We start from the raw sequence: 12044 nt of genomic DNA on the forward strand, positions 1-12044 counted from the left end.
TCCTTCAGTCTCCCCAGTAGCTGGGATACAGGCATACTCCACCATGCCCAGCTTTTTATTTTATTGTATTTTATTTATTTATTGAGATGGAGTCTCGCTCTGTTGCTCAGGCTGGAGTGCAATGGCACAATCTCTGCTCACTGCAACCTCTGCCTCCCAGGTTCAAGCAATCCTCCTGTCTCAGCCCCCCTAGTAGCTGGGATTACAGACACCCGCCACCACGCCCGGCTAATTTTTGTATTTTTAGTAGAGACAGGGTTTCGCCATGTTGGCCAGGCTGGTCTCGAACTCCTGACCTCAGGTGATCCACCTGCCTCGGCCTCCCAAAGTGCTGGGATTACAGGTGTGAGCCACCGCACCTGGCCACCATGCCCAGCTTTTTAATATGCTTTTCTTCCATTTTCCCTTGTTATTTCTGTAAGTCCTACTATTCAGATATTGAATTGATGCCAACATGTTCTTATTCATTCTTTCCCATTTTCCATCTCCTCAATTCAGTGAATATTTAGTGCCTACTATGTGCCAGTCATTAGTCTTGGTGCTGGGGAGATAGAAAAACAAAACTAAGAAAAATCTCTGCCCTCATAGAGTTTATATTACATACTAGAAAAGTGATAAGTACTTTTGGGCTGGGCGTGGTGGCTCATGCCTGTAATCCCAGCACTTTGGGAGGCCGAGGTGGGTGGATCAACTGAGGTCAGGAGTTCGAGACCAGCCTGGCCAAAATGGCGAAACCCCATCTCCACTAAAAGTACAAAAACTAGCCTGGTGTAGTGGTGCTGGCCTGTAATCCCAGCTACTTGGGAGGCTGAGGCAGGAGAACTGCTTGAACCCAGGAGGCGGAGGTTGCAGTGAGCTGAGATCACACCACTGCAACCAGCTCTTGTTGAGCTGGGCAACAAGAGCAAAACTCCATCTCAAAAGAAAAAGAAAAAAAGAAATAACTTTTTGCCAGGCAGGGTGGCTCACACCTGCAATCCCAGCACTTTGGGAGGCTGAGGCAGGTGGATCATGAGGTCAGGAGTTCAAGACCAGCCTGGCCAACATGGTGAAACCCTGTCTCTACTAAAAATACAAAAGTTAGCTGGTCATGGTGGTGGGCACCTGTAATCTTAGCTATTCGGGAGGCTGAGGCAGAGAATTGCTTGAACCGAGGAGGCGGAGGTTGCAGTGAGCCGAGATTGTGCCACTGCACTCCAGCCTGGGCAACAGAGTGAGACTCCATCTCAAAAAAAAAAAAAGTACTTTTTGAATAAAGACTAGAAGATGAAGGGCCAAGCCAAGGAGATATATAAGAATGATAAGCAGAAAGAACAGCAAATACATAAGCCCGTGGGTGAGGCAGGCTGAGGCAAGAACAGGCCTGATGGGATCAAGGTACAGCCAAGAGGCCAGTATGTCCGGAGAGAAGGGAAACAGGGGTGGAGAGAGGAAGATGAGGTCTGAGAGGTGGGGCAGTGAGAGGTGGGGTGGTAAGAGGTGAACTTTATATTGTGAGTGATGTGGAAAGTCACTGTGTGTTGAATCAGGGGACAACATATGTGATCTGATTGACCTTTAACAGATCACCAGAGCTCCTTTGTAACATGTATGCTGCCAGGGTAGAAGCAGAACACGTAGTAGCTACTGCAGTAATTCAGGAGAAAGTAAAGGTGGTTTAGACCAGGGCGTCTTTTTAGTCTGTTTTCTGGGTGATTTCCTGAGTAGCTGGGATTACAGACGTGCGCCACCCTGGCCAGCTAATTTTTTTTTTTTTTTTCAGATGGAGTGTCGCTCTTGTCACCCAGGCTGGAGTGCAGTGGCGTGGCCTCAGCTCACTGCAACCTCCACCTCCCGGGTTCAAGCGATTCTCCTGCCTCAGCCTCCTGAGTAGCTGGGATTACAGGTACTCACCACCATGCCTGGCTAATTTTTGTATTTTTAGTAGAGACAGAGTTTCACCATGTTGGCCAGGCTGGTCTCCAACTCCTGACTTCAAGTGATCCACCTGTCTTGGCCTCCTAAAGTGGTGGGATTATAGGCATGAGCCACCACACCCAGCCCCAAAATTTCTTTCTTTTTTTTTGAGATGGAGTCTTGCTCTGTCACCCAATTCCCCTGCCTCAGCCTCCCGAGTAGCTGGGATTACAGGTGCACACCACCACGCCCGGCTAATTTTTTTGTGTTTTTAGTAGAGACGGGGTTTCACCATGTTGGCCAGACTGGTCTCGAACTCCTGACCTCAGGCAATCTGCCTGCTTCAGCCTCAGCCTCCCAAAGTGCTGGGACTATAGGCATGAGCCACCGCGCTGGCCAAAAGTTCTTTCTTAAACTCAATATCCTTTTTTCTTTTTTGGCATCCCATGCCCCTTGATGCAGTCTCTTATTTCCTGATGTGTTCCCTTGTACCCTGATGTGATATAATGTCTCCGTGGATGTTGATAATTCTTTTGATGGTTTCTTCTGTTCCTTTCATTATCTCTGGTTCCTCTGAATTCGTTTTTTGGGGGAGGGGGGCTGTTGCTGTCATCATAGCTCACTGCAGCCTCCAAATCCTGGGCTTGAGCAATCCTCTTGCCTCAGCCTCCCAAGTAGCTGGGACCACAGGTGCATGTCACCATGCCTAGTTTTAAAGTTCTTTTGCAGAGTTGGGGTCTTACTACGATGCCCAGGCTGGGGGTGTTTCTATCTTTCCTGTTACAGGTTCCCTTCAAATGTCTGGTATTCTTTGGCTATCCATTCATAACAAGGCACTAAAAAGCTGAGTGAAAGGTCTGTGTGGATGGGGCTTCCTGAATGATGGACTTCTCTGTGGAGTATTTGGGCAGGAACATGATCTTTATGTAGGAAGACACCTCCCTACCCTCACTCCCATTGTTGGTACATGAAGGGTTTTATTCCCTAAGCTAGTCAATTTTCCAGAGAGGGTTCCTATGTTCTTTTGTTGGAGAAGTCAAACTCTCTGGCCAGAATGGAGGCTTTACCATATCCTCCCATTTTCAGCACGGTTGCTCCTTCTCACCTATAAAGTCCAGTCTCTCTGGTTCAGCCTTTCCAGAGGGAAAACCTCTAGTTTGCTACCTGGGTGGGAAAAGAGACATCGAATCATCAGTGGCACCAGGGGCTTCTACTTCCTGAGCCTTTCTGGTGCACTTTAGCATTGATCAACTTCTTTCCTGTCTTCTCCTACTCTATGACTTCTTTTTCTCCACTCTACTAAAGTCATTTCCATTTATCTATGCTCTCTGGCCTCCAAAATGTTGACATCTGTTGTCTGCCATTGTCTCTTCTCCAGGTCTCTTTGTCCATGTGAATTTATGCATTTCTTATTCCTCTGCTGTCATTTCAGTGGGCTTTTGAGAGGGAGAAGAGGTCAGTGTGGTGTGTATCCCTGTGATTCAATCTTTCACGCTACTCTTAAGTCTCTTTACAATGTTTGAGCCAGGCGCGGTGGCTCACGCCTGTAATCGCAGCACTTTGGGAGGCTGAGGCGGGCGGATCACAAGGTCAGGAGTTCCAGACCAGCCTTGCCGACATGGTGAAACCCCGCCTCCACTAAAAATACAAAAAAAAAAAAAAAAAAAAAAAGGCCGGGCGAGGTGGCTCACGCCTGTAATTCCAGCATTTTGGGAGGCCGAGGCAGGCGGATCACGAGGTCAGGAGATCGAGACCATCCTGGCTAACACGGTGAAACCCCATCTCTACTAAAAATACAAAAAATTAGCTGGGCGTGGTGGCGGGCGCCTGTAGTCCCAGCTACTTGGGAGGCTGAGGCAGGAGAATGGCGTGAACCCGGAAGGCGGAGCTTGCAGTGAGCCGAGATCGCGCCACTACACTCCAGCCTGGGCGACAGAGTGAGACTCCGTTTCAAAAAAAAAAAAAAAACAAGCTGGGCTTAGTGGTGGGCGCCTGTAATCCCAGCTACTAGGGTGGCTGAGGCAGGAGAATCTCTTGAACCTGGGAGGCGGAGGTTGCAGTGAGCCGAGATTGCGCCACTGTAGTCCGGCGACAGTGCGAGACTTCGTCTCAAAAAAAAAAAAAAAAAAAGAATACAATGTTTGAATTCTGTGTGCCCTGCCTCCCCTTAGATGGAAGCGTAGGCTGAAGCATGGGTGGGGCAAAGGGTAACAGCTAGAAAATACACACCCTTCCTCAAAAAATTACATTCCATTTTACTCTTTCAGGGCAGGGTAAGACCCATTTTTCCATTGTGTGATTTCTGTCAACTACTCTTTTCAAAAGGAGAGAAGTCCTGCCACCCTTCTATGTGTTTTATGTATTTTGGCTAAGAGTCCTGGAGCACTGGGTGAGGTCCTCAGAAGGGATGGAAAAATCCGATTCTTGACTCTCATAGTCAGCGCTAGGCAGGAGCATCAGAGATTACTGAATCCAATTTCCCTATTGTATAAAAAGGAAACTGAAGCCCAGAGAGCTTTAGTCGATTTGGATCAACTTCGGTCCTTTGTGAAATACTTCTCTCAAAGGATGGCTCGAAGTCAAGCTCCTTGCAGTCTTTGGGCCTTTGGGTCCAACGTTCCCTATGCCCCAATGCTGTGGGCTCCTCGCTGTGCCTCGGTCAAAGGTCCTTTCAGAGACTGTCCCTCTCAGCACTGTGGCCAGTTTTACTTTTTTGTGGCACTTGTTGATATTTAAAAATATTTATTTTACGAGTTATGTGAGTTCTTCCACTGGAATGAAATCCCCATAAGAGGAGATCATTCCTGTCTCGTTCACCGTTGAATCCTCAGGGTGAGCTGAGATTCGAAGCTAAGCAGTCTGGCTCTAAGGTCGCGCTTTCGGCCCAACATTATGCTGCTATTTAGTGAAGACGATGGACTTCTGCGCACACGGGGAGGCAACATTGAGAAAAGACACCCGGAAGTGAGCAACACCAAAACATCCAGATTTGTCCGCACGGTGCCCCCTCTGACCTTTCCCTCCGGAAGCTCTCGAGGCGCTCGGGCGGGAGTGCGCACGCGCGGCCACCCGGGTCGCTCCGGGTCGCGCGCGGAGCAGGGGCTAGAGGGAAGGGTCAGCCTCCAGGGCTGGCAGGCGCCTGCGCCGCGGGGCTCCCGTCAGGACGCGCATTCTCGCTCCCTCCCTCGGCTGCGCGCGCCCGGTGGGCGTGGGAGGAGGCGGGGAACCGGGGAGGGGTGGGTGTCGCAGGAGGGAAGGAGCGAACCGGAGAGCGTCGTCCTGAGAGGAGTGAAGGCGGCAAAATGGCGGACCGCTTCTCCCGCTTCAACGAAGACCGAGACTTTCAGGTAAACACGGGCGTCGCCGAGGATGCGGGGAAGGCGCTGGTCTAGCCCAGAACCTCCTTCATCTCCAGCTCCCAGCCCTCTTTCCTTCCAGTTTTGCTCCGACTTGCGAACCAGCTCGCTCTTCTCCCGTCTCTGCTTTCTCAAGAGGCCTCCCGGCTTGAGGGAGGCCGCATCTCCTCGCACCCGCATTCTCTTACCCCTGAAACTCAGGCCGCGGGGCTTGCGGCTTCCGCCTGTTTGGCATCGGATTTCGGAACCGGGCCTGAGCGCCGTGTGAGGGGCTGTGCCCTCCAGGTCTGCCCGATCTGTGCCGGCGAAGGGGTGGCTCCCAGGGGACAAGAGGGGTGGTTGGGTTGGGCTGAGAGGGCTTAGGGGAGAGTATTGCTGAGGCCAAGGCTTCCGAACCCCGGGATTTTGCTCTCACGGATCTTTTTGGGGTCCTTCTCTTTTCTTTCTTCACTGTGATAAATCAATTCCTTTCATTGTTTGCTTTTCCTCTTCCTTACCTGGGAAAAGGTTGCCTTCGCTATCAGACGCCTTATTGGTTAGTCATACATTGAGATTTCGCGGGGCATAAGTGTTGCTGTTGTTATTAGGCTGTTAATTGGGCTTGGAAAGCAGTAAGTTACTGGACTATGATCCGATGTGAGCCTAACCTCAAATCCTATCTCGAAAGATTTGTAAGAAGCGTGATGATAATAGGCCGTCCACACATGGGGTCACTAGTGCCAAAAGCTTGATTTTTCTTTCTTCAATTGCAAATGTTGGTATGGAAAAATGCCCTTAGGATGGCAAGCTCTATTGAGTAAAAAATAAAGGCCAAATTAGAATAACTTGTTTTTTCGCTGTTGAAAATACCTTTCTGTTGAAATTGTTACCGCGGAAATCTCGAAGACTAAAAGGGATTTAGTAGAGATTGGCTGTTTCTAGGTAAAATACATCCGTAGAGTCTCAAAAAAAACACTGCATTACTACCGCATATCCTGGCAACTGCAATTTGGGTCGGGATGAATCTCAGAACTCAAGTTTTTATCCCGCTGCAGATCCTACTCAAAGCAGTACGAAAGCACTCTAGATGTGTTTCAGGAGGCAGTTTAAAGAGTTTAAATTCCCTGAGATGATAGGATTGGTAAATAAATAGGTAAAGCAGTTTAACAATTTTAACTCAGCACTGTTAACAGTCTAGTACATAGAACGCTTATGAGAAGTTTTGCAGCAGTAAGGGATCTGGGGGCTGTTGAAAAGCCTTGTGATCATGCGCCTGCTGTATAGCTGCAGCACAATACAGGAGAGTCTCAGGATGTTCTAAGGATATAATGCAGATTCACCAAAGTTTGAAGCAGTTCGTGTTAGCCTTTTGATCCCTGAGAAATATATATATATATACATATATATATATTAGCAAGCACTATAAAATATGAGTTGGCTGCAAGGTGTATGAGCTTTATTGATTTTTAAATTACCGGTAGAGACATACTGATAACTAATGCCCGCAAATGCTTTTCAGAGGAGAGAATAATCTCAAGGTGACCTAATAAAATCGAAAATAGATAATATGGACAGTTAAGTTTTGAGGAAAGATGACTGTCAACCACAGAATTCCAGCAGGCTTAGCAAACAGGATTTTCAGGGCCTTTAATGAAGATTTTGAAAATTGTGGGTAGCAGAGTGTGAATGCTGTTTCCTGAAAAAAATTCAGGGGGTTAGCCTGTACTTTTTCAATACTCAGTTTCCAAGTAAGATGACCCTGTCTTCTGATGCTTTAGTTGGGTATTGCAAAACCCGATTTTGGTTTCATGGTAGTCCTTTGAAGATGATACGTATACTTCATTTTCTGCTTATATGTTGAAAGAACCAACCCCTGTTAAATTGGGTCAGCCAGGAAAAATTTTTTTTTTTTTTTGAGATAGAGTCTCGCTGTGTCGCCCAGGCTGGAGTGCAGTGGCACGATCTCGGCTCATTGCAACCCCCGCCTCCCGGGTTCAAGCAATTCTTCTGCCTCAGCCTCCCGAGCAGCTGGGATTACAGGCACCCGCCACCATACCTGGCTAATTTTTGTATTTTTAGTAGAGATGGGGTTTCACCGTATTGGCCAGGCTGGTCTCGAACTCCTGACCTCGTGATCCGCCTGCCTCGGCCTCCCAAAGTGCTGGGATTACAGGTGTGAGCCACCGCGCCTGGCCGAAAATGTTGGTTTTTAAAATTCAGATGTCCTAGCATTTTGGGTAAATAGGGTATTGGGAATGGAAACCTTTTTAGACAGTTGTAAGATGTTAAAACTTTTATAAATTATGTTAGCATTTCTAAAGTACATTCATTTAAAAATAAAGTGGTATTTTTCTAGATGTTTTAATAAAGGGAAAATACAGATTGACTTTCATTTAATGATGTATTTTGATTCAAAATTATTGGTGAGAGAATGTAATGTAATAGGATTCTCCTGTGAATAATGTATCTGAAACATTTTCAGCTTCAGGTTATTCAAAATTAAACGTGGCCTCCTTTTAAGGTTTTGGGTGAAGCCACTGACTATACTTGAAAACAAGTCATAGTAGGTTTCCAAACACAGTGGATAGATCTTGTTGCTTTCAACAGATCTTGTAGCCCTGGAAATTGTTCATCTTCTCTGGTAAGTTCGAGATGACTTATTTTCTTTGCCTTTAATTTGGCAGGATGATTTAAAGTTGTAGAACTTCACTCTTTACCGGTTTATCAAGTGCAAATTTTGGAGAGTTTGATGTCCCTTGAAATTATTATGGAGTCAGGGAGTTGGGCTATTAAAATTTGTGAATACCTAAAGTTTCGAAGGTATTTTGTATATATAGTGAAAAGTTATAGTTAACAGTGGTATGCCACTTGAAGCACTCATGTATATAGAGATTAATAATTATCAGGGACCTAACTTTTGTTAATTGGTAACTTTATTATAATAACAAACAGGTCCTATTCCACAGGCTTTATATGTCTTATCTCATAGTCTTCACTATAACCCTACGAGGTAGGTACTGTTATTACTGCCGTTTTCAGCTGAGGCACAGAGAATTAAGTAACTTAGCCAATTACATACATCTGTTAAATGGCAGAGCCTAAATTCATACTGGCTTTTGGATTCTTGTACTTGTCCTCATGACCATTCTGTCTGCTGCTGACAATTATACATTTTATGTAGCTGTAATTGGGTCATCAAATGTGGAGGATAGACTTATAGGTGACAAAGAATAAGGGAGCTTTTAGAAAGGTGATACAATTCCAGTTTTTATTCTGTTTGGTTTTGTCCAGATCTGTCTCTTTCTGGTCTCCCAACGGCTTCTAGGGAGGCTTTCAACAATGATAAATTACATTGTGTCATGGAGGATATATTGTTACCTGTTTTAGTTTAGACATTCTTTTGTCTAGCCTTTTAAGTGTTTTTTTTTTTTTTTTATCTTTGGAAATCTTTGTAATCTAAGCTGATGTATTTATTTTTACAAATGTTTTAAGAGTTTTAACTACTCCTTTAAGAATCTGGCCTCAATTTCTGAATAAGATGTTACTTCTGCCGGCATTTACCAGATTAAGATATATTTGTTCACAAATTGAAGTGTTACACAAACTAATGGAAAATGTATAACTTAAGATAATCAACACTTTGGATTACAGGTTCATTAAAGAAAGTTTTGTTTGTACAGTGATGTACAGCTAGCTATACAGTGCCATTAAGATACAGTGCTTAGCATTTTATGGTTGCGCAGCTATTATTGGTGATGCAGCTGAATGCTGGTGAGGAAATGTTCTTTAGTATATGTACCTGCAGAGGACTGATGATTCGTGTTCCGAGTGTTCTCTGCATTTTATTTCTTTTTTTTTTTTTTTTTTTTTGAGATGGAGTTTCGCTCTTGTTGCCCACCTGGAGTGCAGTGGCACCATCTCGGCTCACCTCAACCTCCGCCTCCCGGGTTCAAGTGATTCTCCTGCCTCAGCCTCCCGAGTAGCTGGGATTTCAGGCATGTCCCACCATGTCCAGCTAATTTTTTTGTATTTTTTAGTAGAGACGGGGTTTCACCCTGTTGGTCAGGCTGGTCTCAAACTCCCGACCTCAGGTGATCCACCCACCTCGGTCTCCCAAAGTGCTGGGATTACAGGCGTGAGCCACTGCGCCTGGCCCTCTGCATTTTATTTCTAATGAAAAGGAACTACAGTAATAGATCAGTGAGTGATACGTTGATAAGAGAAACAAGACATGCTATGTTAAAGGTCATAATAAAAATACAGAAATTGCCCAAGAACTTTCTGTAATCTATGTAAGTAATCATAATGGTAAATAGCAATAAGCTAGTCATGTATTACATTTATGCAGTATGTTTGTAGGAATCCTCTTTGTGTTTCCATATGTAACCAGTATGTGACCCTTAGGAAATTCTTAGTTGAGACTATTAAGTGAAGAGGTTCATAGTTTTAAGATATTTAAGTCACAGAAGCATATTAGTATATTTTCTGTATGTAATATAGTTGGCATTGTAATTCAGGTATGCCAGATATGACACATGGACAAGTGTTTTAAATGGTTTTTCCTATGTCTCGCTCCCGTAATCTGGAAGAAATGCCACAAGCTGTGAAAATTAATGTCAGTTTGGTGTGGGATACTGAAATTTATACAAAATCATTACTCTTCCCTGTCTCATAGTATGATAAGTGAAAAGGATTAGAATCAGGGCTGTACCAGTTTCAAAATACTGATGCTGAATTGACATGATTGTTAGCAAATGCAAAATGATATTGCCATTGGTTAATATATTCTTAGGAGATCGAGAGTGACCAAAGTAAAGTCAGCATAAGAGAAGTTTCCCTGGAGGTGATTTGAAGGGTAAATGGTATATAATCACTTCTAAAATGTGGGACATATCAAGGAATAACATCACAGAGAGAGACTTAAGTTGTAATTAGGAAAGATTGGGGTTGGGAAGAACTGTGATCAGAGGACTTCATGTGATGATGTATATTATTTGTTTTCAAAGTAGGCATGGGAGGCAGGAAGAAACAGATCTGGACAAATAGAGTATTATGCCGAGTATTATTTCAGGGCTCTTACAATACAGTCAAAATGATAGAAAAACAGGTATTCCTGTTGTACCTTTCCTTTTCTTCTATACATGTAACACAGTTCTCATTAGAGTACTGCAAAGGGATTCTTTCATCACAGTTTCTCATGTCTTTATGATAAATTGTATAACCAAAGCTAAAATTTGCGACTTAAAAATATTTTAAGATACATATGTAATAAGCTATCCTGATTGTGCTGCTTCATAATTGAGATACATTTCCATGTGATTTCTGTCTATCTGGGTACATGATAAAAATTTTTAAAAGGACAGTCTGTTTTTCTTTTCTTTTTTTCTTTTTTTTGGAGACAGTGTCTGGCTCTTTTGCCCAGGCTAGAGTACAGTTGTGGTATCTTGGCTCATGCAGTCTCCACCTCCTGGGCTCAAGCAATCCTCCCGCTTCAGCTTCCCAAGTAGCTGGGACTACAGGAATGTACCACCATGACTGGCTAAGTTTTGTATTTTTTTTAGAGACGGGGTTTCAACTTGTTGCCCAGGCTGGTCTTGAACTCCTGGGCTCAAGCGATCCTCCCACCTCAGCCCCCCAAAGTGCTAGGATTACAGGCATGCACCACTGCATCCAGCTGACAGTCTGTTTTTTTGATGTGGTCAAGACTTTTTTAAATTTAATTTTTTTAAATTAAAAAAAAATTCTTTTTTGAGACAAGGTCTCACTCTGTCACTCAGGCTGGAGTACAGTGATGCGATCATGGCTCCCGGCAGCCTTGACCTCCCAGCTTCAAGTGATCCTCCCACCTCAGCCTCCTGAGTACCTGGGGCTACAGGTGTGTCACCAAGCCCTGCTAATTTTTTTCATTTTTGTAGAGATGGGGTTTCGCCATGTTGCCCAGGCTGGTCGCAAACTCCTGAGCTCAAGCTATTCTCCCACCTCGGCCCCTCAAAGTGTTGAGATTACAGGCATGTGCCACTGTACCTGGCCAAGATTACCATTTTCTGAAAGCGTAGCAGAAGTTCATGAGATCTTAATTATGAATCAGAAACCTATGTAAAGGTTTCATTTTTGCTCTTGTGACTTAGTTTCTAGTATTTTATTAATGAAAATGGTTTCTAGCTTGAGTAGATAGATTCCAGTTCGTGAGTTCTATTAAAATTCCTTCCCTGAAACAACTTGGTACTTTTGCTTGTATGTCTGGCATTAATTTTCTTTTCATATTAGCATTACCATTTAGCATTAAGTGAAAGCAGATTCATGGTAATTACCAAAGGAATTACAGATGACCACCACAAATACTGAAAGAAGTTGTTGATTTGATATTGCAGTGAATACCAGAAGATGTTGTAATGATTTTCCACTTATAAAAAGTGAATTGTCCATTTAACTCTGGAGGTCTAAGCAAATGTGCTTAATGCATATTGTATTAGTCAATGCAAAAAGTTAAATATGCCCAGGCTGAAAGAAGGTGTATAATGTATGGTCGTTCTTATACCAAATGATTTCTTTGGAATTTAAACAAATATGTTTAGTATTTTATTCCTAATTTAGGAAGAAAAAGCAGCTAAAGTTGTTCTGACATTGTACACAGATTAGTAGCACGTAACTCTGTTATTTAGTAAGCCCCATAGATAGTAAGGAATAAAAGTTGTTAGTGAGCAAAACGGGAGTATCCTGCCATTTGCTTTCATTCTTCTTGTGATAGTTTTGAGGTACAATAATTCCTGTGTGCGTGTCACTCAAGCAACCAGAAAGTGTCTTTGTAATACA

The 12044-nt window shown here is 44.0% G+C and overlaps 1 protein-coding gene across 3 annotated transcripts in view; it reads left to right on the plus strand.

Annotated features, from left to right (window-relative positions):
- The first annotated feature begins 4936 nt into the window (after positions 1–4936).
- The window catches only part of GPATCH8 (G-patch domain containing 8), a 108452-nt gene continuing 101344 nt past the window's right edge, over positions 4937–12044 (plus strand). For 2 of the 3 annotated variants that reach the window (XM_031011097.3, XM_031011095.3), the window contains exon 1: positions 5222–5243. Coding sequence is in view for 1 of the 3 variants with exons in the window: in XM_031011094.3 (XP_030866954.1) it covers positions 5199–5243 (45 nt within the window). In the remaining 2 variants the exon portion in view is untranslated. Of the gene's footprint in view, positions 5244–12044 lie in introns of all 3 variants that reach the window. The other variant, XM_031011094.3, reaches the window with a different exon arrangement.

This window comes from Gorilla gorilla, chromosome 4 (assembly GCF_029281585.2).
Source record: "Gorilla gorilla gorilla isolate KB3781 chromosome 4, NHGRI_mGorGor1-v2.1_pri, whole genome shotgun sequence".
NCBI lineage: Eukaryota > Metazoa > Chordata > Mammalia > Primates > Hominidae > Gorilla > Gorilla gorilla.